General features: G+C 39.9%; 1 protein-coding gene across 11 annotated transcripts in view; it reads right to left on the bottom strand.

Moving 5' to 3' along the window:
- Window positions 1-1,099: 1,099 nt before the first annotated feature.
- Window positions 1,100-27,874, bottom strand: part of aff4 (AF4/FMR2 family, member 4) — a 37,700-nt gene continuing 10,925 nt past the window's right edge. For 2 of the 11 annotated variants that reach the window (XM_031280653.2, XM_031280651.2), the window contains 21 exons: window positions 20,987-21,116; window positions 15,594-16,391; window positions 15,226-15,264; window positions 14,993-15,079; window positions 14,590-14,617; window positions 14,369-14,432; window positions 14,030-14,122; window positions 13,021-13,165; window positions 11,986-12,751; window positions 11,663-11,814; window positions 11,032-11,117; window positions 10,376-10,610; window positions 9,897-9,994; window positions 8,895-8,958; window positions 8,542-8,595; window positions 7,806-7,942; window positions 7,261-7,332; window positions 6,724-6,817; window positions 6,530-6,573; window positions 5,841-6,058; window positions 1,100-5,057 (listed from right to left, as the gene is read on the bottom strand). In XM_031280653.2, the coding sequence (XP_031136513.1) occupies window positions 4,930-5,057; window positions 5,841-6,058; window positions 6,530-6,573; window positions 6,724-6,817; window positions 7,261-7,332; window positions 7,806-7,942; window positions 8,542-8,595; window positions 8,895-8,958; window positions 9,897-9,994; window positions 10,376-10,610; window positions 11,032-11,117; window positions 11,663-11,814; window positions 11,986-12,751; window positions 13,021-13,165; window positions 14,030-14,122; window positions 14,369-14,432; window positions 14,590-14,617; window positions 14,993-15,079; window positions 15,226-15,264; window positions 15,594-16,391; window positions 20,987-21,112 (3,528 nt within the window). In that variant the 5' untranslated portion in view covers window positions 21,113-21,116 and the 3' untranslated portion in view covers window positions 1,100-4,929. Of the gene's footprint in view, window positions 5,058-5,840; window positions 6,059-6,529; window positions 6,574-6,723; window positions 6,818-7,260; window positions 7,333-7,805; window positions 7,943-8,541; window positions 8,596-8,894; window positions 8,959-9,896; window positions 9,995-10,375; window positions 10,611-11,031; window positions 11,118-11,662; window positions 11,815-11,985; window positions 12,752-13,020; window positions 13,166-14,029; window positions 14,123-14,368; window positions 14,433-14,589; window positions 14,618-14,992; window positions 15,080-15,225; window positions 15,265-15,593; window positions 16,392-20,986; window positions 21,117-26,441; window positions 26,711-27,874 lie in introns of those variants that run through there. The other 9 variants (XM_031280655.2, XM_031280657.2, XM_031280649.2 and 6 more) reach the window with 8 other exon arrangements.

Genomic DNA, 27,874 nt, shown 5'->3' with positions numbered 1-27,874 from the left:
CTGGAAAGATTTGAGCCACTCCCCTCTGGCAGGAGGATGAGGTCCATCAGGACCAAAACCTCACGCCACATGAACAGCTTTTTCCCCTCCGCCACTAGCCTTATTAACAAGGCCTGGAACCCACCCTGACTCTCCCCACACTCCACCTCTGGCTCCTCATGCCACTGTACCTACTCTGCTGTACCGTTCCTTTTTACTTATTTTATTTAACATTTTATTTTCTATCTTTATTAATACATACTGTGTGTATAAATGTATAGTAATATTGTTTATATTCTTCTTATCCTTCTTACATCTAGAGAATGTGACATGCTCCAACAACACCAAGAAACACAAATTCCTTGTATTTGTAAAAAAACGTACTTGGCAATAAAGCTCTTTCTGATTCTGATTCTGAATAATAATTTATACTTTATTGATCCCCAGGGGGAAATTACAGTTTGTTCACTCTGTTGTTAGTACACTCCAATAAGCAGTACTTATGTAACTAAGTACATTTAGTTAAATACTGTACTTAGGTTTTTCCATTTGATGCCACTTTCTGCATCTCAGAGGGGAATGTTATACTTTTTACTCCATTACATTTATTTAACTGCTGTAGTTATTTTGCAGAAGTTGTTATAAACAAAAGCTATGAGTTTATGAAACGCAAGGCATTGCAATGTTTCTGTACAACAGTAAAATTAGCTCCACCTCAACCAGCTACAACATAAAATACTCAAAAACAAATTACAAATAATAATAATAATAATAATAATAATGCATCACTAATACTAATCCATTAATACTCAATTTTTTTTTAACACAAACTGTTGTACTTTTGACTTAGGACTTTTACGTGTAATGGAGTATTTATACATTTGGGGTGTTGCTACTTTCTCATATCCATATCCCAACTTGTGGCCATTGTTCCTCTTTGTCGATGGCATTTACATCTCAGCTGTTCACACTTATGTTACATTCAGATATACAGGTATCTTTTTTATATAATAATGTATTATACATTCTGAAAAGTATATATATATATATATTCCACAGGGCATCTTTAAGTTTGTTCAGTGAATCATATTTTCAATATTTTTCATATAAGCTCACTCCATTAAACATATCCATATATATTTTATTCTCAATACGGCAAAATACAAAGAATATTCAGGACAGACTCTCATTAGTCACAATTAATACTCACTTCACAAGAATGCTTTTAAATTACATAACCTAAGTTTGAAGATCAAACTCAATGAGTACCTTTAATCATATTGCCTCCATCATATATAGTATCTCTATCAGTTCTCTTAAAACTAATCCAACTTTATTGTACATAGTGTATGCTGCTGGTCTCACTTTAGAGACGACTTTTAGAAAAAAGGTGTTATACAACATACTGTATAAACTGCTACAACTGTTTTGACCTGTAGAGAAATACCTTTGTTTCAAAAGACATGTTGGACCAATTGTTCAAAAGGGACACATAGTAAATACATCTCTCTCGTGAGGAGAAAACAGACGTGGTTTTACATAACAGACTGTACACACCATCCATCCATCCATCCCATGAGATGAACAATATACATTTCATGAAAAGTACACGCCTCCATATCAAATACAGAGAAGACAAAATATTCGCACTTGGATCTAGAGACATTAACGATTATGTGGCGACCATGATACTGGGAGACAGTGAAGCAGAAGACAAAGTATACATACACTGTAAAAAAAAAAAAAAAGGACCGAATAATCAATTTGATATACAGTGTTAAAGAGACTAGGATGTACTCTGTAACAGCTTGGAAGAAGAGAACACAAAAACACATGGAGGGGGGGAAAAGTGTGCATAAAGTATCTCACAAATGTATTTACAGCATTTTTAAATTTCAATAAAAATGTCAACCTGTAGTAGAAATTCACCCTTAAAGAAATGTTATATTTACAATTTATACATTTGTATTTAAATAGAAACATGCAAGTGTTAACATCTTCCTACTGAATGTCAAAAAAAAAATCATCATCTTACCCTGGATTCAAGTTAGAATTAATATTAATTACTACTTACAAGGAAATCTCATCATGAACAACCCCAATACATTTACATCTTCCTATTTCATAAAATGGTACTCCTTAAAATGGCAAAATAGAAAAAAAAAAAACTAAGCAAAGGGGCAGAAAAATAAATAAGTGTGAGTAACAAACTGTTAAAAATTACTCTAATGCTAAATTTTGCACATTTGACTACAAGATAGTGTAGGGAACACAAGGCGCAGACCTGTACTTACAAAGTGTACCAGTGTATGAAGACATTAACTGGGCTGGCAAAACCCACAGAGGAATTCCTATGAGAAAAGTGGCCTCCAGCTTTAAGTACAAAATGGCTCAAGCCATCGGTGTTTGGTTATAAAAAAAGATCTATATACACATATATACTAAACCAGTACACAAAATTGCAAAAGCTAAAGGCATTGGACACTTGAGTTCATCAGGTTTCTCACTGAGGCGGGAAAAAAAGAAGTGAAAAAAAATAATAATAAAAATCCCAAGCCAAAAAATGAAAGTTCTTCCACAGAAACGGATTCTTTTTTTTGTTGTTGTAAAAATCCTGCATAGATTAAAATAATACCTCCTCTGGCTTTCTCTTTTTCAAGTGCCAGAGGAAATAACAGTATCCCCTCCTACAATAGAGGTTAGGGAGCCAGTGAAGGAAAGAAAATACAAAACACAACAAAATAAAAAAGTTAAACCTGAGCCAAATAATAATTTTCTTAAGATGTGTTTTGTCTTGAGATGAAAAAGGTGTAAGATGAAGTGTCAATACACCAAATGTATGGTTGAAAATGGGAGAAAAGTGCCAGAAAGTTAGACTATAATAATAGGTCTGAAACTTTCTGTCACTTTCCTCTTGTCCAAACACATCTGCCATTAACCAAAACAAACCAATGAAAGTTCTCATGAATACTATTTGACCCAGGCATTCATATTTCCAGCATGTTGTAGTAAGAAGAGGGCCTAAAAAAAAATAAAAACATAATTGGACAGTCCTTCATGTCATTGGCCATTACAAACCCCCAAATGTCAAGTGAAATCATGGGTGTAATATTAACGTCTTCATTCAAAATTCACTATTACTCTGTCGTTTTTACCCAGCCTAACAACTAGCTGACATGTTTCTTATCTACCGTCTTGTAATACAAGTATGATTAAAATTTAAATAGGAAAAATTACATATACAAATACTTTGCATCTAATAACCCTTGGTTCAACCCTGTTTTAAAAGAATGCATTTGAAAAGTTATACTTCTGCTTGGCCAGAGGAAGAAAAAAAAAAAAACTGCTTGCTATATAAATAAAATCTATATTGGCCGTTATACTTCTTTTTTTGAAATATATAATGATAGATTTAAAACTCTTTGTTCTATACATGCAACACTGATAAGTTTGCCTCTCATAATCTTTCCTTCCCGATGAATTAGCTTTTGTTGTGCCAAATTAGTGGTCAACTCAGGCCCAGTTTTTATAAACTGCAATGTAAATAACTGCATGTGGAAATGACCTTCAATACTTAAGACACTCCCTGCTGTTCCTTAGAAAAATACACTCTGAGCAAACAAAGGGGATCAAAAAAAAAGATTAACACTGTCTGGAAGTGACTCTTCCTCGAGCATATTTCTCAATAAACAATGTGGTTACAAGTGTAAAAACATTTCATAGGGAGAGACTCGTACTCTGGAGCGTCAAAGACAGAAAATCTCTTAGAGAGAACATTAACATGATCAATTATATTAAGGCCAAGAGACTAAAAGCCCCCACTAGCGGCCCCTGGAGGCCATGCTGCTCCTTGCATCAAACCAGACCACAGTGGTTTAAACAAACTGACCAACATTCAATTTTCTAGCACGTCTAAAAAGTAGTTCATGATTTTGGAAAATAAAATGACACTGTTAAAAATAAATACACTGATCGATAAAGAGAACATTCATAAATATGTGTGTCAGAATCTGCTGTGCACAGTGGCTATTCCTACAGTCCGTCCTTAAATCCTGTGGGTATGCTCTATGATTAAGCTTTAGCGCCTCGAGACTTTGAAGGAAAGATAAATCAAGATGGTGTTATGAAGCTTAATTTGTGGCCAATGCCATCTTTGCTCTAAAATGTGTTAACAGGACTTGACTTAAAACTGAAAGACTGCAATAAAAAACATAAATGTTAGCAGCTTCCATTAACTGCAAAATGCATAAAATGAGTTGTAGCAACAACAACAAAAAGAGGAAAAATAAAAACAATTCATCAGATATGAGGGGTGGCTGTTTGTTTTCCTGTCGCTCACATACAAGGCACAAAAATGATAAAGAGAAACCTTCATTTTAAAGCACCTTTGGTGTTTATGGGAGGTACTTTGGTGAAACAAAGTAAAATAAAAAGTTAAAAGCCAAAGTAGCCTAAAAACCAGACCCCATTGTTAAGCGTTTTCGTAAGAAATAATTCACCCAGTGCTTCCATGCCAAAGAGATAAAAACATGGCCTTCAAAGATTGTAAGAATGCCGATATATGAAGCATGGCGATAAGCTCTTTTTGTTCCTGTGCTGCAGTTTCGATGCTTCTCCCTGTGTGGTGCTGTCGACGGTGTGAGATGCTCTAGATTGCTCAGTGTTTTTGGCAAGCTGGTGTAGAAAATGGACACAGTGTTGGAGATATGTCTGAGAAGTTCATCACACGTGTGTGTGTGTGTGTGTGTGTGTGTGTGTGTGTGTACATGGAGGACCAGAGGTGGACTCTGTGTGTGTGTGTGTGTGCATACAGTACATCATTTTATGTGTGTCTGTCTGAGAGGGCATGCGTTTGTGTCTTTGAGCACATGTTGCTGAACACAAGAGGCTGAGGTGTGTGTGTGTGTGTGTGTGTGTGTGTGGAAGCAGCGTGCAGGGAACAAGTGCTCGCTAGGGAATAAGCTTTGCGTCCAGACGCAGCCAGTGGAGGCCCTGCCGTGTGTAACGCACCAGTTCTGTCATGCTGCTGGTGTTGAAGATCAGAGGACCCATCACCTTGTCCAACTCCAAGAAGAAGTCTGGGGAAAACAAAGACACAGCGAGAGGGGGCAGGGTCAGTTTAAAAGCCAGCGAAAAGTTCAAGGTGGGACAAGCAAGATCCTTTGTTTTCATCATAATTTATTTTTCTTTAAATTGTCAGAAAATAGTGAAAAACTATTTTCCAGAGATGTTTTAAAGTGCTCATATTATGCTCATTTTTAGGTTCATAATTGTTTTTAGAGGTTATATCATATTTGTTGTACTGCACATAGCTCTCTGTTTTAGCTACAGAGTGAGGCATCTCACTTCTATTCCATCTTTGTTGGGAGTCGCACATGCGCAGTAAGTACTGCTACCTAGTCAGAAGCAGAGTATGAGGGCGTGCCATGCTAGCAGCTAGGCGAGCATTCTAACACGTGTTACAATGAGTACTAATAATTTAATAATCAGTTCAGTACATCAAAGGATTCAACAGCTCCATTTTTTAGCATGTTCTCAATTTTTTAAGTCTATTTTATCAGGTGTTTTGCCTTTATTAGATAGATCTATTCTGAAATTAAAAAGTGCTGGAATTTTATGAAACTTCCAAGTCTATTAACATTACCCTGAATAGTGGAGAAAAGTTGCAACACATCTCAGCAACAAAGGCTTAAAAAGCAACAACAATGCTATAATATTAGAGCATTTTAAATGAGACCCTGGTGTTTTAAGTTTACTTTACTGTATTGTTATGTGTAAGGAATTTCCCTTTTCATTGCTGCCAATATTACAATGAAGTACTGATTTGTCCCAAAACATGGTCTGTTTAAAAGGCAGTTTACCTTTCTGCTCCTTGGATAGTTGCTCCGCCTGGTCCCAGACCTCGGTGGCGTACAGGAAGTTGGAGGTGACCTGAACATAGCTGGCAGCCATCTGGTGGATGCGCTGAGGTATGGTCACAGACGAGCTGGCGCTGCTGCTGCTGACGACTGCCGAGTAGCCGACGGCCGTGCCTGGCGACAGCTTCGGAGACACTGGAGAGGGCATACCCGCTGCCTTGCTGCGTTAGGAAACAGAAACAAGCAGACATGGTGTTCAAAGTGCTGGAACTGGTATGGAAACAGTTTGGTCCACGGCAAGTTATTTTTAGATGGCTCAACAAACGCCTGTGACGGCATGACAGTTAGATAAACTGAGCACTAACTAGAAATCATCCTTGATAGCAGTATTTATGTAATTGCTACCCAGTATGACTCAAGAGCTTCAAACTGTTCTTTACCACAAAGTGTTAAAACAGGTGAAATTACAGCAACAAGTATCTGCACAGGCGCTGATTAAAAAAAAAAAAAAAAACAGTATTTCAATAGTTATCTTAACTATCTGTAAAACAAAGTTAAACCTTTAACCGTTGGGAAAAGGTCAAACTAATTTGCAGTACTTTCTCTCAACATTTAAGACGTGTGCTGGAAACACAGCTGTCTCCTTCACAATTACGTTTAATCTCCAAACAGCAAAAGAGGACATGACTTACTTTCCCATTCCAGGAGAGGGAGCCTGGGTGTTACTCAGAGAATTCTGTCAAACAAAGTCAGGGGAAGAACATTATGTACACAGCAGGTTACACATTCACAGAAAGAAAAAAAAAAACGACATACATAGAATTTATAATGTGTTCCTTTGGGTTTGAAGGTTTTCCAAGCAAAAACTTGATCTCAGTTAAAGTACCTTTAAGTGTTCAGTGAGTGTTTTGGAGTATTTTAGTGCACTGTCTTTCCTCAGCTTGAATAACCGCAGGTAGAGCAGAGACTGGCATCGCAGGCTGGAAAGGAAAATAAAAGAAGGTCATATTGATCTTACAGTAAACTTGCAAAGAAGACAGCAATGACCAGAAATAGGTGGACTCCTTAAAGATGCAGTAGGTAAGACTTATAAAACTAACTTTCTGTCATATTTGCTGAAACTGACCCTATTTTCGAGTAGAACTACATGAAGCAGGTAATTAAAAAAATTCTCCCTTGTGGGGGGAGGGGCTTAGGAGAACATTTTGGGCTTTAGCAGAAAGGGGGGAGGGACTGAGAAGTTGTCGATGTTCAAATTCTTTGGCTAAATACTGGATCTTCACAATCCTACCTACAGCATCTTTAAATACACCACTCTCATTCAATCAAAGAACAAGGATGTTGAGTACTTTTAGTTGATGGCTAAGGACAGGATGACACCTCTTAAACATGAAATCCATAACTGGTTAGTCAGCATACTTACCAAAGCACAGCTAGCCTCTTGTCTGCTGAAGTAGCATCTGGGGCCAGGTAGCTTTTTAACTTCATAGTGTATCTGAACGTACAGACAGAACAAATGTTTAGTTTCTAGGAGAACCAACTGTTAAGTCATTATAGAAACATTGCATATGCATTTAATACACTGACTGACTTTCTGTTTAAAAGAGTACTATGTACACTGATTGAGCACTTCTCTAACATGGACGCACAATGGCAGTTTAATAATAAAAAAGTATCAAAATTGATGCAACAGAAACAGAGATACCGTCTTTTTTTATTCCAAACATTCTTCTTCCTTGTCACAAACCTGGCATCTACATTACCCACAATGCAAATCGACCACAGACAGGTCATTTGGATTTTTGGGTGTGTCATCACTTCTTCCTAACTCTACACTCCCAGGTTATACTCTCATTCACATATGCAGTAGTACTATCAAAGACCTGTAAACAGACTTTGATGTGTACAATCTGTGGAGTTCCCCTTTAAATTGTGACAACAATAAAAAAGGTACTTATGTGTCCTTACTTGATAAGCTCCACGGTTTCAGCATACATGGGGAAGGGAGACTTTGCCTCTTGGGCACTCTTCTCCAGAGCATTACCACATTCAATAAAAGATACCACAGCGTCCAGGTAGTAAACTGCCTTCTCAAAACGGTCCAACTGCAAAAGAGTGAACAGGGACACACAAAAAAATTACATTTTCTGTTGGCGGTGCATCCCAAGTTAATGAGCATGTACCAGTCTAATATTGCATTTCTTTCTGAAACTGTCACAGCAATGCATGACTAAAGCCTGTTCACATGACTTAAATTTGACATGGTGTTTGGCATGGTCACGTTATATAACTGACATGGTTTGTATATGATTTGGTGTGGAATACATAAACTCTCTTTTCGTTAAATATCAACAGCAACAACTGAATTATGTTGTGTGTTGGCCTCTGGATTGAATGTATAGCATAATAGGGCTAATACATTGTAATCCAGGCACATCATAACATAATTTTTAAGAGAACAAAAAGAAATGTTATTGCTTAGTTCTCCTCAATAGGGTGGGTGTGGGTGTTTGTATCATTGGTTTGTTTGTCTAACTTTAAGTAGAAGTTATTTTCTGTTTTGTATTTAAATTACAGAATTCTTAACAGCAGCAACACAATAATGTTTCAAGGATTTTGAGTGGAAATGCCATGCAGCTGAGACAGGTATCTCATTATCCTCAGGTAAGTAACTGACACCAGATCTGCAGTTAAATATAGTCACCTGCTCATCTTTCAGCGACCCGTTTTTTTGCTTTTTGGACATTAAGCTCAAATACTGTGAGAGCACAGAGAAAAAAAGGGCTTTGAAAACGTTGTGTCTGAGGTAAATGTCCCAGTCAATACAATAAATACAATACAATCACATAAATGTCAGCAATAAAAGGAAATATGTTACAAACTCAAAATGTGTTCCTATATCTATCATTAATCTCTATGCAAAACCTCAACAGGATGTTGTTTTACATTAAAGGTCTAGACCTTGTTAAACAACAACCCTCTCCTCTCACTGCTTTGCATGCAGCAACTGACACTCTCAATTATGTATGTAAATAGGCATTAGGCTGCCGCTCTTACCAGTGCATCTGCATTGTGTTTAAGTTTCTTGGCCTCTTGTAAGTAGTGATCTGCCGAATGGACCCTGAAACAACATTTTTAACAGGTCAAACTAATTTCATTACTTCCCTGAACCATTAAAAAAAGCCACAACACTGTGTAATGAGCCATAAGAACAGTTCATAAAGCAGGATATTATGATCACACCAACTTACTGTTTTTACATTCCAGAGCTTTAAAATTCATTGCTGTAGTCGAATTTCAAGTTGCACAAATCATGTATAAAGCAAAAAACAGACTACTAACAGGTACTATTCAGAAGTTCTTTTTTGATAGAGATTTGATTTTTGATTTTCAAAAATGATATGAAAGATGGGCTTTAACAGCTGCAATATGTGTTCATTGACGTATGTGTATGATTGTGTGTGTATATATTTTATAAGATAATTGTGATAAATATAAATAAGATAGAAATATGTGTTAAATGAAATAATTTACTGAGTTATGGAAAAAGGGAAGGATTAAATAAGTGTATACTTCTTCCTACTCCTTTTCAGACATATCTGTGTTGGCTAATGTTACGTATTGTTTATTGAATGTTTTGCTTATTTAACTTATTAGTACATTTTTTTTGGTTTATTTTTGATATGTCTGAAATAAATTTCTTCATTCATTCATTTATTCATTGGCTCAGTTTCTGCATACATTTACTCTTAGCACAGACCTGGAAACTAAACATAAAAACAACAAGATCCTTTCATTGAATCAAACCCTGAAACAACAGACAACAATAAAAAGGCAAGACCATGTTTCTTTACCTCTGCATGCAAAGGACACAGATTCCCAACAGAGAGCCTTTTAAAATGGAAATGTACATCATCTCTCCTGCATGCAGGCACATCTATTCATGACCTCCCCAACCTCCTACAGCTTAATGCATCAAAGGCAACCCTAGATCCCCACAGCAGCTCCTTCTGCATACCCTGCTGAGGGGTTATCCACAGTGGAAAGAGCTCTTCTTACCTGTCCTCAAACACCAGCTTGGATCTCTGAGCCTTGGAGCCGTCCGTGGAGAGTGGAAGCACAGCCAGCTGGTTATCGCAGCCCTTTGAGGATTTCTCCTGCAGAGACAGCAAGCGAGGGGAAATAAAGTTACCGGAAAAAGGGGCCTGGTGTTTGAAGTAGAGGGAAAAACAAAATGGAGAAAAAGGTGAGATTGAGGGTGTCTAGAAGTAGAAATGTTTCTGGCTCTATGGATATTGAACATAGTATACAATATATAGACCTATATAGAAGTTATGTTCTCAACCACTCCATTTAATCCCACAGAAACATGTTTTTTAGTTTTTCATACTTGCTTAGTTTTTTAACTTCCCCAGGGGAAACACTGCACAGTTGGCAAACATGAAGAAAGATTGCACTTGCACGTCCCACTATCCAAAATGCTTGCCAGATATTCAGACCAACAGCAAATGCCCGGCGATAAGGTCACACGCACTCACCTTGCCATCGCGTGTGCTGCGTCCCTTGTCCTCTCCTTTTCTGTGTCTGGAGGTGGAGTTGCCCTTGGTGCTGTGGCTTCCCTCCTTTCCACTTCCTGTCCCGCTGGACAAAGAGGTGGAGGACTGGCTGACTGTCCTCTTTCGACTCGGATGCTCTGCCTTGGGCATCCGCTGAATACCTGATATGGAAGGAGAGGGGACAGGCTCCTCTTTCTTCTCCAAAGACCTCTTAGACCTGGTGGGACATGAATCGTCATTGTAACACATCTTGTATTTGTTATTTAAACGGACAAGCTTTGTTGCAGTACTGTACTCGAGTCATAAAATATTAACACTCAAAAGAATAAATATTAACTTTCCAGATCCACATTAGGATTATAGCAGAGATGTTCTTATAATAAAGGTTAAAGTGCAGCTTGAAGAGGCTGCAATGTAACAAACAAGCCACGACACTGAGCCTTTATGCTTTAATTTTATAGGGCTCACTGGAGTTTAGAGGGTTTATTTTGTTAAAATTGTAAGAATAGAGAAAAAGATATCTGGCAAGCTTCATTTTGCCTGTAAAGACATTAAGTACTACTGTCTCACCAAGTGTTCCCGGTGTGCAGAGGGTTTTACTGTGAATGATAATCGGAAGGAAAAGGAAGAATACCCACTCTTTACTGCTGTTTTTATGATTAGATAGGGACTTCTCCTCTAGCTTGCATCGCTTGCTCTCTGGTTTGGTGCCTTCTTCATCATTCTAAAACATACAAAGATTGCAGAAAATTAAAAGACACATTAAATAATTTATTAGTGTTTGTGTGTACATGCCTCTGAAGAAAATGCTTTGAAGACAAAGAAATGTGCAACTTAGCACTTGATTTCTTACAAGGTACAGTACAACCTTCCGCCAACCCTTAATGGTTTCCCAACTCACTGTTACACCCTAACATATCACTTAGATTGTAAGTCTCTTTGTCTGGTAGTTTCACAGCTATGATTTAAAAAATAAATGCATAATCATCTAATGGCAGAAATTCAAGATCTGGATCTCAACCAAAATTTTATCAACTGTTCATTGTCTGAAAGGCATTTTTTTTTTTTGCTTTGATGGAAACCTGTTTGGGGGGGGTCCAAAAAACTGTCAGCAAGCTCCAAAAGCTGTCACTGAGTGGAAAATCAGGGCTAAAGTCTTGTAGTAGGCACTAACCACTACTCTCCTTTTACTCTTCTTAAAGCGAGACATAAATTTAAAGATCACAGCAGAGAACACAGACACAAAATTTTCTTTATCAAGTCGTATACCTTGTGTTTCCTCTTTGCCTTACTAGAGCTCTTCTCAGAGTTCTGTTTGCTGAAGTCTTTGCTGTCTCTATCTAGAGAGTCGTCCCTCTCCACTTTTATCTCTACAGGCTCCTTGTAGGGTAGCCCTGGGATCCTAGACAGCAAGCTGAGATCTATAGGAAATGGGAAGGAAAGGGAAGGGTACGGGTTACTTTGGTCCAAAGAAAAGAACATTTTCAGGAGTGTGCACTCCAGCTAGACAAATGTAAAACAAGTGCGAAGAATACAGAATTTGTGTTATATTATTATAAGACTTATTCGCCTTATAAGCAGCTTCGACTAACCTATCTTCACTAGTAACACTTGCTGCTGAGGTTGCCTTGCAGGGTAGCGCTCCTCAGGGTCACTGAGTGGCGACAACAACTCTTTTTCTTCCATTGGAGAAAACACACACACAGGGGTCCTGATACTCTCTGTGTACTTGGGTGTCTGCGACGAGGACGGGATGCTGTCATTCCCCTCAGAGTCTGATGATGAAGAGTCTGTATCAACAAACTCGCGAGACTTCTGGGAAGTCTTGGTGGGTGCCTTGGCTTTGCGTTTATCTGCAGTAGTGGTGACGGCAGCTGCGGTGGGCCGCGGCGAGGATTTCGGTTCTTTTGCTGATTTCGTTTTGATGCTTGGTTTGCGGGAACCCTTAGTAGCAGCTTTGGGCCGATGAGGAGGTATCTCTGGAGCTGGCTCACTCTCCACCCTCAGACCTCCCTTGGGTTCCTCCACAACTGGGGGCTTCTCAGACTTTTTAGGCTGTTTTTTACCCACACTCTTTCGCAGATTTGTGCCACCCTCACTCTGGGCGGGGGATTTTTGCCGGCCACGCCCACCCTCTGCACCCTTTTGTGCCGCCCGTAAGTCCCTGCTTGGGGTGGGTGCCGCTGAGTCTTTTGAACCCCCTCCCTGACTACTATAGCCACGTCCTGAGCCGTTATCTCTGCCCTCTTTCTTGCACTTGGTTGGAACATTATTGTCCACTGGAGAGGCTGGGGAGAACTGCTTGGCCTTCTTGAACCAGTTGTCAAGCTGCCACTTGTTGGCCATGGGTTGTTCAGGCTGAAGGGGAAGCAGAGCACACAGTTGTAACAATGTGTTAGTTAATGAAAATTATTATGAAACCTTGTCAAACAAAATAAAATACTAAAAAGATGGTATTGTGGCCAGAAGAAAGTACAGTGACTGCTTTGTAACTATTACAACCCAAAATAAGGGTGGACAGAGCGAGGTACAGTTACTGCAATTGAAAATAATGGTTGATTAAGTACCAAATCATAATCACCTAAATAGCACTACAACGTTGTACAAAGTAACTGGGAAGTCATTACCTCTGGAGAGGCGGGCCGCGGGTGATCATTGGCTTCGCTGTCTGTCGTGCTGCTTTCGCTCTCGCTGTCGGAGCCTGAGCTGCTCTCTGAGCCGCTGTGGCTGCTTGAGTCATCCCTCGATTGCTCCGCTCCTTCACTGTTATTGCTGTTGTAACAGAAAAAGAGTCAAACAGCCTTATATTGTGTGCAAAAGGTATGCAGCACACTATCAGTCATGTTTTACAGTCTGGAGGATGCATACAAACAACCCCGTCATGTCGTGTGTTTAAAATCTTGTCTTCAATTTCATGGACACATCTTTGCTCCATGTGAAGATGTATAGTGTTCAATACGCTGATTATCTCTTGACAATGGACGGCAACACTTTCATAGCTGAGGATTATTCTTAACCTCTACATATAGCTTGTATTTTTCTAAACGGTTCCATACTTGATTTGTAATTTGCACCTTTCTCAGCTGTGGTTGATGCTATCCCCTGAGATCCCACACCACTCTGCACTGACACCCTGACCAACCACTTATTGCAGCGACAAGGACCAGATTGAGCTGAAAGCTGTACTGCCAGACTCTGTAATGTGGCCTTCTGAACAAACAAAAAAGCAATAATCCCAAACTTAATATAGTTTATATTCTTTCTTTAACATTTCCCCATTGTTTAGGTTTTAAAAACACCCAACATCGGCTGATTATTTAATATATACAGTCAATGACCAAAAAAGAATCATGTCAATATAATGCAATCCAGAAATCCTGCAAAAATAATCCTTTAATTCTAAAATGAATTCTATGACTGTGCCACAGAAATAACAAGAAAGTCACCTACATTGTGCACCATCTCTTTCAAGATAAGGAACATAATAAAACAAACACCTTTGACTATAATGCAAGTCAATATAAAACCACTGTGGCCTCAAAACTTTAGCTGGAGTCAACATCTACCTGACGCAGTCCCAACTAAAACTCAGTATTGAAATTTCACAAAAAGTAATTTTACTATGCTTTCTGCTACCTTGCAGAGGTGTTCCTTGAGGCGTTCTTTGCAGAATCCTGTTCACCATCACTGTCCTCACTGCTGCTGAGCTTCAGGTCATCTTCCAACATACTGAAATACAGGAATGAACTTAAATTAAATCTTTGTATTACAGCAGTGTAATATGTCTGAGATTGCCGGCTATGTCTACATAACTTAGTGAAGACATCTATGCATGTCTGGTTCCTTAACGCTTGTTACCTTATGATAACTATTTGTTTTATTTTTATTCTTTGTTGTCTGGATCAATACGGGCAACTCTACAAACATGAGGTTACGATGAAAAAAGACAAAGGGAGGAAAGGACGAAGCACTTACGTGGGCTGCTCATCGCAAGCTTTGGACTGGTGGCTGCTGGAGCTCTTGGAAGAACTACCTCGCTCTAAAAACACACAAACAAAATTAATGAGCAATAAGTATATATAAACATACAATATAATATATACATAATATAAAAAAAAATATATATATATATAAATACAGTACATTATTTTTTGTAAATCTATTATGTTTGAATCAGAAATATGTGTGATACTCACTGTGTGCACTTGGAAAAGGGTGAGGGTCCTGAGGTAAACAAAAGAATTTGAAATAATATATAAAATTTGTCTGTCGAATCTGATAACTATCAATGAATTAATGAAAAAGAATCTATTCTGAATGATTTTTTTCCTCCTTGAGTGTGTGGCGGGTATATCTACATGCAAGCACTAAGGAGGTTGAAGTACTTTTCAGTCAGTTCTGGTATTCATTTCACTATCAGATTAACAATGAATCCATAGTCCCATCACTTTATAGTTTCAATTAGGCAGCCACCAAATGTGTCTCTGGATGATGATCTGTTTGCACCGTACATAACAAATCATTTTAGCCCTATTAATTCATTATGACACAAAATAATTTGAATCAAACAGTAAAAACAGGGACTGGTGCGGTGCTGACCTTGGTGGGGAATGGAAACTTGGAGGGCTCTGTTTTGCAGGGGGTGTGGATGGCTGTCAGCGGAGGGGGCCACAACTGAGTCATTTCCTGAAAGAAAGAAAAAAAAAAACAAGGAAAAAAAAAAGTGAAAATGAGTTGAGGTGTTAGTAATGCGCAATGGTCTTAAATTGACCCGAGCAACAGGCCTCGTGACGAACTGTCAGCTTGATAATACAATACAATCATATACGTACCTTCAAAATCTCATCGACACAGTTGGCCTCACCGGATCCCTAAAGACAGAAACATCACATTTAACACGTGTTTAATGACATGATGTCAGTCCAGCAGGTGAGAGGCTGTTTCCATTTTGAGTAGCATGAGTCATTCTATAGGCATTTTATGAGACAGAGTTCAAACAGACCAAGTGTTAACATGCTGAGAGGTAATCTATTCTATTATTACATCATTATGAATATGTGCTCCAAACATTAACACTGCTCTGCCATTCTAAGTCTATATATATTCCACATGCAACTTCTGCTAGTATAGATTTATATCTTAAGTGCTACATAAACACACAGTACGTCCGCTTAATAGAAAGCCAGTGGACAAGCCTTACCTCTACAGGCTGTGAGGGGATCTTGAGTTTGGAAAGTGAGGCCTTGCTGTTGGACTTCATCTCTCCCATGGTGCTGCTGTGCGACTGTCCACTGTAGCTTTCGGCTTGTGAGCTCTTGGGTTCTGCCGTTTCCTGGCCGTCCATAGGCCGCACATACGCTGTGGGCTTCTGCAGCATGGAGCCGGGTTTGGACATGAGAGACGGGGGAAAGGCCTGACTCGAGTGCTGTCCAGTGGGGAAGGTGGTGTGAACCCGTGAGGGAGAGTCCCAGTTGGCCTCCCTGTCTCGTGGGGACTTGGAGCGGTAGCGCTCCTTGCTGTGATGCTGCTCGGCAGACAAGGAGCTGCGCAAGTGGCTGTTGCTGCCGGAGGAACTCAGAGAGCCCTTGGCCGGACTAGATGTGTGTGACTTTGAGTGCTCTGACCCTCCGCTGTGTTTACTTGACTTCTTTTCCCGCACCTCCCCTCCGTGTCTTTGGCTACTGCTGCCACTACTGCCACTGCCTCTCTGGCTACTGTGCCCGCCCTGGAGTCCAGAGCGTTTCTGGGACTGGGATGAAGATCCACCTGCTGCAGGGCCAACAGGAGTCCACTTGCTGCTCTGGCTGCTGCCACCGCTACCGACGCCGCGCTGGTCCCCGCCAAATAAAGGTGGGCCCGATTTCTCCTCAGAGGAAGACGAGCTGTTTGAAGGTTTACCGCCAAGCTTAGGAAGTGTGTCACCAATCGGCTCTTTCATCTCGTCGTAATTGCCCAGCATGCTCTGAATACGACTTGACAGTTTATCTTCCTTGCTGGACTGAAGAGAGAAGCAGAGAAAGGGGAAAGAGGTGGGAGAGAAGACCGTGTGATGAAAGAAAGAGAAATAGAGAGAATAGAGAAAGCAGTGACAAAAATCATTGAGAAAATAAAGAAGAATAAGTGAGAGAAATGGAGAGGGAAAGCAGAGAGAAGAGGGGGCAGAGAAAACAGTCATTATGGGCACAGGTTCAACACTTGGGTTAATTGCTTTCCAACCAAAACACTGAAAATGGAGAGAAATGTATCCCTACAACAAAGAAAACTTAAAATCACTATATGCACAATTAGCGTAATTGAAATGCCGATTTACATCTGACAAAAGAAAGTAATTATAGCCTAAACCATGTGCCACCAGTTTTATATGAAAAATAATTGACTGAACATTCAGATGAGCCAATCACACGGTCAGCTTGTCAAACTGGGCCCAGATCAGTCCACACCCATCTGTGAACACAGATAAGAGTCTACCCATAGTTCCAACACAGAGGTTAATCAATCACTTTGAGGCCACAGGTTCCAGCAGCAACAGTCTGTGCAGAATATCCAGTTTCACATGAAGCCTCAGACCTGTATTTTGTTTGACAGATTCACACAGAGGGTGAGGAAACGCAAGCCGTTATCCGTAGCAGGAAATGTAACTAGCGTGGTCATAACACGCACACCACAACCTTCTGCTAGCATGGCCTGGCTCACGTGTGTGGTTGATTAAGTGAAGCATCACCCATTTTTCTTATTGAGGGGGGGGGGGGGGTTGGTTTCACTACTAATACTAGCATAAATAACATGCTTTGTTATGATTGTATTAAACCACCAGTGAAATAGAAATAGCCTCTGTGTTTTACTTAATACAAGTACTTTAAAAAGGCAGATATTATGGCTTATTACACATATTGGCACATATGTTGGCTGATAAAGCTAAAAACAATTAAGTATAAAAAGAAAGTGCTTGAGGTAAATTAGAAACACCTGAATCAATACACAGTTTGTTCAACAAACTCATTGTTTACAGAGACATAAATTGCAGCAATGTAGCGTGTTGGCGGGAGAAAAACGGTCTGTAAAAACAAGAATGTTTTATTAAAACATTCTTGCATTGTGCTGTATTGCATCGTACAGCCCTTTTGGTCTGCAGAAGGTTTCCCAGGAGCCTGTTTACGTATTCAGGAACTTTACCTCCATGCTGACCAGAGTTGCAGAGACTTTTGGTTCCTTCCCTGCAAAAAGTCTCTGGTCCTGAGGCCGTACTTCCCTGCTGGCCAGGAACTATCCTTTCCAGCATCACTTCAAACATTGCGTTTCCACAACAGTAAATTACAAAATGAAAACACGGACTGCTGTCTCTTCCAAATTTCCTCTGCTGTCTTTTTGCTTGCAAAAATAAATTATGGCATCAGTTTTTAACCGGTTACCTGGCTAATTTGCTTAATCTTTGTGGTTCTTAAAATGCAGTAAAAAGGCAAATATGAATGTGCTTAATGAATTTTTAATTTAGTGAGTATTTGCTTAGAATGTGCTTAGTTTCTGGGGCAAATAAGATCGATCAATCAATCAGCTTGCCTCGGTGGCTGATGAGGGACTCATAGCCAAATGCTATCTCCAATGTTAACCACATAAAGCACAACTAATATTTGTAAAATAGACAATTTAGTGTACATTTTGCAGAGCTGACAGAGTGACGACTGGAGTAAGTGAATTGTATAATATATACATACTGTATATACACACACAAACAGATTGTTGCACCATTAAAAAGGCCTACTTGATAATCAAAATCAATAATCACAATATGTATTCATATACAGTGTGTACAGTATACATTACATGCAATATACTGTACTGTATCATCAAATATACCAATATCACAGTTTAACTTTCAACAGATAATTTTGTGGTCTTCATTCTGTGCAGCTGTGTGAACTCAGCACCGTAAAATGTTACTGCTGCTTTGCTGGTCTACATCTGGGAGGCCACAGCTGCAGCTGCGAGCACACATGGCCTTTAATGCAGAACACAGTAAACTTCCACTTAGTGGAGCATGACAGAGGATGGAAAAAAAGTCAAACTGAAGCTTACACAAGACTCAAGCAAGAGACAAGAGATACAAAGTGTAGAAAAGCCAGTGACTTAAACCGTTGGCTTTTTCAACATTTGTTGAGTCAGTTTGTACTATGTTTCTGAAGACTGCTTTTTTCCTGTGCAAAGGTCAAGGGCTTTTCCTTCATCAAAGTCAGCTTTTTACTTTTCACTTTGTTGTGGCACAAAACACACAGGCCAGCACTCATCACTCACCTCTGATCCCTTTCTATCCCCAACCTGTCAGGACACATTCCTCTCTGCCTCTTTGACGGCCAACTCTAGCTAAGGAGAGGAGCCACTTACCTCTGCTCAAATCTGGTTAGTGGCAAAGATTAGACCAGTTCAGAGAACTCAAATCCTCTTTACAATTATACTGTCCGGGTGGGAGCTGGCTGGCCTACATATATGCATGTCTGTGAGCACAGGAGGAAGACATGGGAGGAAGGGGGGGAGGAGGCTGGCATGATCTTATGTTTACCTTCTTTAGCTGCACTAGAAAACAGCCGACCAAAGACAGGTGTTGTAAAGTCAACCGACACTTTTGCATCTTGTGCAGAGTTAGTCAATGGCTGACTATCTGACAGCTAACCATTATTTAATTTAAGCCAAAAAATGTTTGAAAAATCATCAGATAGTTTCTAATACCTATGATTAACGTAACCCGATATGTTGCACACAGTTCAGCCAGCTTGAATTTGTGCAAGATCATCTTGATAAAAAGGTCATTGTCAGTAGAGCTTGTTCAGACACGTCCCGCATGGGTATTAAAGCATTTCTTGAGTTTGCCGTATTTAGCTTTCATAACACAAACTACTAACAAAACCAAGACTGCAGGATCCTGAAGGTCATTATGACAAAGAAACAAAAGCAAAACAAAAAAAAACACAAATCTTTTTAATGAAATTACAACTATAAGTTTGTTTTTTCAGTATGATGTAGAAATGAAGTCAAACAAATATTACATAAAGTGTGCCTTTGCCACAGAAGCCTGAAGCCAAGAAAAAATCATTTTAGCAGCAAAGCAGGCAAAAAAAAGCAAAGATATAGGTATGATGTTTAAAAAAATGTGCAGGTCTCTAACTTTTTTTCATCACCATCCCAAACTGTCCCGAAATACAATTGAAACTGTCCGAAAATAAATGCTGGCCATCCCAATTATGAAATGACAAAAGTGATGTGAATTATAAAATAGCTTGCATTTTATAAAGACATTTTTTAGATAAACATATTCATTGATTTGTAATATCTGTAAACTTTGTTTTACTTTTTCTTTAACACTGTAAATGAGTAAATATATGAGAGAGAGAGAGAGAGAGAGAGAGAGAGAGAGAGAGAGAGAGAGAGAGAGAGAGAGAGAGAGAGAGAGAGAGAGAGAGATTGGAGTTTGTCCCTTTCTTTTTTTATTCCACGGTACGTTTTGCCGGTTAGGTCACCTCTGACACCAGCAAGCGTAAAACCCCAACACCACTTTGGGACACTATTGTAACTACTAGTCTGGATCAACAGAAGTACATTTCCAGGATAATTGCCTGACATCCGGCGCATGATGTCCCTCACCTTCTGTTCTCTTTGTGTTGCCATTCTCAAACTCTGTTTGCTTCGGGAAACAATAACAAACTTCGAGCAACCTAGCTACATGCTGAAAATGGCAGGTTTTGAAGAAAATTTGGATCGCGCAGTAAGGCAGGCCTGCTTGGTTTTTTCGGGGAATAATTGTAGATTTACAAAAAATATGTTTACGCCATTTACTCTAACTGGGACATTTTGGGGCCGATTGGTGGGGATTGCTATGGACGAAGTACACACGGCGATACACTGGTAAGAGCAAATAACGTTTAACCATGTATCCAGCTGATTTAAATAGCTCCCGTTACTGTATTGTGTGAACAGTTAACTTCATTTAATATTGTATGTGGCGTTTTCTTTTATTGGGGTGCAAATGTTCCACCAAAACAAGTTCCTTCCCGAGAGCATTTTGTAGGACCACTGTCGCTGCGTCCGGAGCTTAGCGTCACCCAAGAGGGTTGTGATTGGTACGAAATGAAAACAGAAACAGAGCGTTTTTTTCTCCCATCACAGAATGTATGTGTGGTGTAGCCAGACCTTACTCCACAGCGCTGTTGATAGGTCTGGCAATGCGAGACTAGTTACTGCCTGACAGCCACAGTCCATCTCCTCGCTGTGTATGCATGCGTGACAGAGTTCTTGCACACTCTTGAATTGTGTACTCTCACACAATACTACATTTACAACTTTGTCAGAGATTAATGTTATGGTTTAATCACAGTTGTTTTGTTTTTTAAGGCTAGGTCTACCTTCCAAAATGTGTTTTCTTTCTTCATCCCCGGGACGGCAGGACACCCTTAAGTTAGAGCCCTGATGTGTGTTGACAAAACTGTATTAACATGAATGCTCCAGGTAGTATGTGCAGTTCTTACTTCCTGTCACTGCTACAAATTCCTCTAAACTGACTAATCAATGACAGGTCAACACTGAATGATAGGTAAGCAAACTTACCACTTTGTAGGGTTCAGGGAAGAGAGGTGAATTTGCTGGAAAGGCCTCTCCTCCTCCCTGCTGGATTTCTTGATTTCTCCTTTCTCTTTCTTTCATTCGGAGCACATTCCGGTCCTCACGGTTCATGTTGCTAATAACGCAAACAGAACAACAACAAGTCAACATAAAAACACGCCGAGGAGAGACTGTAAACAGACTTCTTATCTTGTGGCTTTACAAGGATGGCTATTAAAAAGACGCAGTATCATGAAAGTGAGACGTTCATGAAAGAAACACCTGACGAGTCTGTAAGAACTTCCCTAAAACTTGAGACTTCAACAGTGAGGTAACAACTAAACAACATTAGCCCTTCAGTTTTCTATCCTGCTATGATTCCTTGCTCTAGAAATGAAAACCAACAAGTACAAGTATCCAACTATTCAACACAGATCATACAGTCAGGATGCCATCATCTACCCTCTACTTTGAGTCAGTTCTTTGGTCTACCACAAATAGGACCATCATCAGTGAAACCCCACACATCCTGAACAGAGGGGAGCACAGAGATGACCTGTGGAGAAAGTAGTCTCTAATGGCATTTTTCCATTACATGGTACCTGCTTCGACTCTGCTCGCCTTTTCTAGTTTTCCATTATGAAAATAAGTCCCTGGTACCTGCCAACGGGTACTTTTTTTAGTAGCACCTCCGTCCAGGTTCCAAGCAAGCTGAGGTGATACCAAAAGGTGACGTGAAAACCTGCAGACTACTGATTGGTCAGAGAGAATCGTCACTAATCACTGCGTCATCATTGCTAGCAACAGACGGGGGTGTAGTGAACAAACCCGCTGTTTTTAAATAGTTTAGCCAGCTGTGGTTTTTTTGCTGCCTCCAGCTTCTTTTGAAACAAAATTTGTCTTCTGGCTGTGGCAACAACAACAACACACCTTCGATGTTCTATGTGTGCGTTGCGCTAGGTCATGGCAGTTTCCTGCGGCGGCGCTATGACGATCAGCCACGCTCGCCTCATGCATGAGGCGGTACTAAAAATCTGCAATGGAAAAAGGAGGACGGGGCACCACGGCCGAGTCGAGTCGAACAGGTACCATGTAATGGAAAAACGCCATAATAGGCTTAGACTAGTCTAGTCAATGGTCAGTAGCCTACTTCTACAGCAAATAATCTGCTTGTACAGATGGTCAATGTAAACTTGTACACCAGCTGAAAATACTAATGGCCATTTTCAACATTGTCATACCACTACAATTTGTATGATTGTTAGCTCACAAAATATATCATTCAAATAGAAAAGTTTGTTTTTTGGAGTCACTGTAAAAGCATCACCAGTGTTTCCTCTATGTTGATAGCATAGTGGCGGTCCGCCACGGTAAAATCTCCAGCGCCATGGTATCAGAAATAGGGCAGACGCACAAGAGGGTTCCTGCTATGTACACCGCGCACCACCGCTCCTTCAGCTGTTTATGAAAAGTCATAAACTTGTAGCGCCGTCTGCTCTACTGAATTCAAGCAACTGTCATCCGCTCTCTCTCCCCCTAGGGTGAGCAGAGCAACTGGAACAGTGACAGGACGTCATCACTCGCGAAGTTATGGCAACCAAATAAACAGGGCGAGTACTACTTCACTCAATAAGTGACTAACAGCGACTAAAGCCGCGACATGAAATCTGCACTCACGCCCGTGAAATATGACAGCTACAGTTTATTGGAAAATAGCATTGTGGACACTGAAGTTGATGAATTTACTGTTTATCAGACCCCAGATGAGACAAGAAGCTAACGTTGGCCCCTCTGCCTCTGACTCGCCGCTGCAGGAGACTGCGTGTATTCCTCCGACACGCTGTATTAACGTTACTGATTTAAAACCGTTTTCCAGGTTAGTGGGGGTGCATACCGCTCAAAACCAACATGAAAAATGTAGCTAGTAATGTTCACTCAGCGTTTTATTTTGTTAAAAAACTGTGTGTAAAATGAGCGGTGACGTTAAATCACCCTACGGTACCGTCTATTTTCTGGATGGTTTCAAGGTAACGGTCGGTAGCTTACATTAGCAGATAAGCCCGTACTCTGACGTCCAACAACACCCCCCCACCGAAAAATAATTCTAGAGGAAACACTGATCACTCACACGAAATGAAAAGAATATGAAAATCTTCTCAATAATAGCATAACAGGTAAATCAGCCTGTAATTAGGATTAAATAATAACCTGCATGCTATTAAACTGTAGCTTGAAGCCTCCAACTCCACAACGGTTTGCTAGATCACATTGCACATCACTGTCCTTCCTGTCCTTCTGAGCATAATGTGTGTAGTGCAAACATAAAAGTAGAGAGCTATTTGAGGGCAGAGACCTTGTAAGTGAATGTATGGATTCACCCCAAAGAGAAACACTGAATGCATGAACGTGTAACAAAACTGTGTCCATTACCAGAGGATAAAAGACAATGCTGTTATTGTCTTTTTAACAAATGGTAAAACTTCAAATAAAATGTTCTGCTGGATGCCACTTGGGAGTATTAAAACATGGGCATTTGCACAGAACAAGTGTGTGTTTATTAAGGAGCAACCAGCCTGACAAAAGTACAAAATGTAACGGTTATGTCTGTTGTGCACCTTGTTTAACAGAAAGTAACTACAGAGCTTTTGAAACTGGAAACAAGCAAATTATCAGCCTGCCGTCGCCTCCCAGTTTTAGTTGAAAGCTTCACTGACAACAATGACTTAAAGGCTGTTGACAGAGTGTGATTATACAGCAACCACCCGGCCTCCTCCTAGATTATAAACACAACATACAAGGGTGTTTTCAATCTTCACTAAGTATGAATGAAAAGATGAAAGGAAGCAAAGAGGAAACCGTTTTTAGAACGGGGAAAAAACACTACACACAGCGAAGTCAAAGAAGACGTGAAAAGGTAGACAAACTAGGCTACATATAAGCTTATCAGTAAGTCTTAACAGTAATTTCCCAACCAAAGTCTTTCCAAAGCCAGTGCCTGTTTTACATCATCAACACCACCCAACTATGAGTCATCACTCATAAAAGGCAACATGATTTACACACTATATCTAGGTTACATTAAACCAAAGCTCAGGAAGCCACCAAAGTCACTGAGAACTGTTTCAGACCACCAATAACACCAGTTTAATCAGCAGAGGTGTAAAGAAAAGGAGAAAACATTGTTTAGGCTAGCCATCATTCAAACATATATCAACACCCAACTGTTATCATCTCTAGACTTTATTTTTCAGCACAGCTAAGAACAAAGTTTAGACGATACATTGTCTTAAACTAAACAGACACCGTTAGGGTAAAAATGCAGAATAACAAACTTGCTACAACTGATCTCCATTTACAGACAACAATGATCTATTACAGCTGACAGAGTGGAAGATTTACTCATTTACACATCCTAGTAAATTCAGCTTGATGTTAGTTATTTTTGCCTACTCTACCACCTAGCTGACAAGTACACAGTATCATTTGAAGGTCTTTCATGCTACAAATGTTGTCTGTGGTATAATTAAAAAAAAAAAACTTTCGTGGCCTGGAAATGGAAATTTCACTACAACTCCACTGGTTAGACAAATAGACAAACAAAATAATAATGCACCAAGGGTGCATTTAGTATGCTGGTACTACATGTACTGTATATGTTAATAGGCCTGTCAATGTCAGTTTTGGAGTGGGGCTGAATGTGTGAATGGGCAACTGTAAGCACAGTGTTGAATGGTCAAAAGCCTCAGGCACAGAATCCTTTGTAAACACTGCTCATGTCCATTCTGCCAACTAATTGGCCCAATCTATTGGTTTTTATTAGTTGAACAGGGGGTTACACCCTGTCACACTGTAGCAAAGCACTTAAGAAAATCAGACAGAACACTCGTTTGTCTGCTAATGGTTTCAACAATACTGGAGCATACATATTTGTATTTAGGCCCATACCAGCAAAGATCCTTCTAGTCCTCTTTATGGAGGAAAAAGTCAGTGTGCTTTTGGTTTTGAATGAATAAAAAGTACACCAATGGAAAAAAAGAATGTGAAAATCTTGGTGACGTGATGTGACTGTGTGAATATGAATTAAGCCTCTGAGCGCAACCTGTTTTTAAGTTGGCACTAAACCAGCCTAAAAACTCAAACAAGGTATATGGAGAAGCACGCCAAAAACCCAGTTAAACAATGCTTGGTTGCCAGTTCTTGTTTTGAGGAAATCATATGACTTTGAGGATAAGTAAATATGGATATTCCTATAGGAAACAAGCTACTCTAAACAATGAGATATGTGGATTAACTTTGTGTAAGAATCAAGAACTTGTCAAGAAACACGTTTGCCATTTCAACTTGATTACTGAAAAACTTTGAGCCAACTGTACTTGTCTGCATCGCGGGTTTCCCAAGTGTCAAAACACATATGCACTGTGTCCAATACAGTGGATAGAAGCTACTGTGTGCTAAGTGTGGCTTAGCATCACAAAAGACAGCAGGGACAGAGAAAAAAAATAATCACTGCACGAAAATCGTATGCAGTGGAGAAAGTCTGCCCAACATGACAAAGCAACTACTACAGTCATAATGCCCCAGAATCTGTTATTGCTAGATGCCATACTGCATCTACAATTTACTTACAAATGTAATATCTACTAGCCAAGTATTGGGGGGTGGGAGGTGGGAATTTCCTTTTTTGATTAAAGGGGGCCTGATTGAGAATAGCATATTTCTTTCTGGGGGCATTAACAAAAATTGTGGGCTTTACAAATAAGACATAACTCACTAACCACAATTTCAGCTGCCATTTAACATATGGCCTTCTGAAAAACCACGCATTAATGCCCAGTTTGGTAAACACCCAGAACAAGCAATTTAATTTATATTATAGTTGTTTCAAGAGCAAATGTTAAGAAGCACAGATAATAAATGAGCCTTGGTTTGATTTTTTTGCCGAGCCTGAATCCGAGGCCCAGGCCCTACAGAGTTGATCAGCTGCCAACATAGTAAGGTAGGCAATGTAGATTGTTTCAAAACAAGGAAAAAAATTTGCCTAAGCAAATCACTTCTTCTACAACATGAGTTTAAATGGCATTCATTATTATCAATGTGTGATGGCCAGCTACATTTATTGTAATCATTCAATGGTGTGCCAGACTGAAAAGGTCAAAGTCTGTAGAGTTGAAGAGGCAGTTCACTCTGTACCTAAATTAATCAGCTCATCTGTTTCTTTCTAACTCACAACATAACAGCCAGGCGACGTCTTTAACACAACGAAAAGAAAGAAAAAAGGGAAGAATGGTGGTCATCTGAACACCATGAATACCAGTCTGGGATTCTGTGAGACAGCCAGTTAGACCATCCAAAACATTTTAGTATGACTTGTACAACGTAGCGAACATTAAGAAAAGTGCTTTATTCTTTCCAGACACGAAGAGAAATAAGGAAAGCAGCCAACTAGCCGTGCATTTCTTACCCTGACTGAGAGGCCATGGCCCCAACCACTGAAACATTGGGAGGAGGAGGGAGGAGGATTCAAAGGATCTCCCAGGGATTCAGAAGTATTCTCGTTATGACTTGTCAGCCTAAATTTCTACGCCAACCTCCTGCAGTAAAGACAACCCGGCACTTTTTTCCCTAAATGTATCTGTGGGCGTCCATCTGGAAGAGTGTAACTACAGTTTCTTTACTCGACTCGAAGGTACAGTGTATTTCCTTGGAGTGGTGACAAATCTGACTTAGGGAGGGGAGGTGACTGCATGTTCTCGGTAGATACCACGTCTGCAAACAGCGGGGGTAGTCACATGCTAGGTGAAGTCTTAGGGAGCCACAGCTTTTGTTTCTGTCTGTGTAGTGTTTTGAGGTTAAGGCATGTGTGGAGAACAAGAGTTGAAAAAAGGCTGGGGGTGGGTAAGTGCGTAAATGTTAAGGAGGGAATGTGAGAGAGAGAAAGACGGGATAAAAAGAGAGATTTGGCATGTCTCCTGTCCACAAGAGTGTGAGACAGTCCTGGTGGCGCCTCTTGTCTTAATGCTAAGAGCGCTGTGGGCCAATTTTAATCTTCAGCTATGAGGAAAAACTGCCCAGCAAGGAGTAGAGGGGTCTATTAATCGCAGTAAATTAATTAAAGCATGATAAAGCATAATTATGAATTATCTAAAAGAGGCACTTACTGAGGCACAAAGCTCAACACGACAACAAAGCATAGTGATGATGAGGCATTTGTAGACTGCCGAAACATTGAAATATGTCTGTTTAAAAAATTAAATAATCTAATTACACCTTAAAGTCTTAAATCAAAGAGGAGAGACAATGATAAAAAAAAAAACAGTTTAAAACTCAAAAGGAATAGTAGTAAAACAAAACGTGATAAAAAGAGGTGGTTTAAGAAGACAGGATTAACACTAAATAAATAAATAAATAAATAAGCTTGATCCAAGACATACTTACTTAGCTATATTAATTTACAGAACAGCCTCAAAGGCCAATTAGGGTAAAACATCTACAGGGAGGAAGACAGCATTAAGGGAGCAGTGAGAGGGGAACAAAATCTCACCTCTCTCTGAGAATGGAATGATCCGCCTCGTCCCATAAAAGGAGATGTTATTTTACACCACAGGGCCTCTCCTCCATGTGATGTCACTGCCCTCAGTAAGGCCCAGCCAATCAGGGCACATCTTCCCGTCAACAACCTCCCTCCCTCCCCCACTATGCCCCAGCACAGGGCAAAGCACCCGTGCAGCCCGTTAAAGAGACAGTGCGCAGTTTCCGGCGCACAGGTTGTAACAAACGGGAGGCGTTTTCATCAGCTATACATGAGGATTAATATTGATTAATATTATACACTAAGGTTTTTAAAATGTACCTAAAATTGTGATTCTGTTTTCCCCCCATTGTGCTGCTACTTTA

The sequence above is a fragment of the Sander lucioperca genome, chromosome 13, assembly GCF_008315115.2.
Source record: "Sander lucioperca isolate FBNREF2018 chromosome 13, SLUC_FBN_1.2, whole genome shotgun sequence".
NCBI classification, from domain to species: Eukaryota; Metazoa; Chordata; class Actinopteri; order Perciformes; family Percidae; genus Sander; species Sander lucioperca.
The sequence above is the reverse complement of the archived record's forward strand: the minus strand, read 5'-3'. Positions and strand labels throughout refer to the sequence as shown.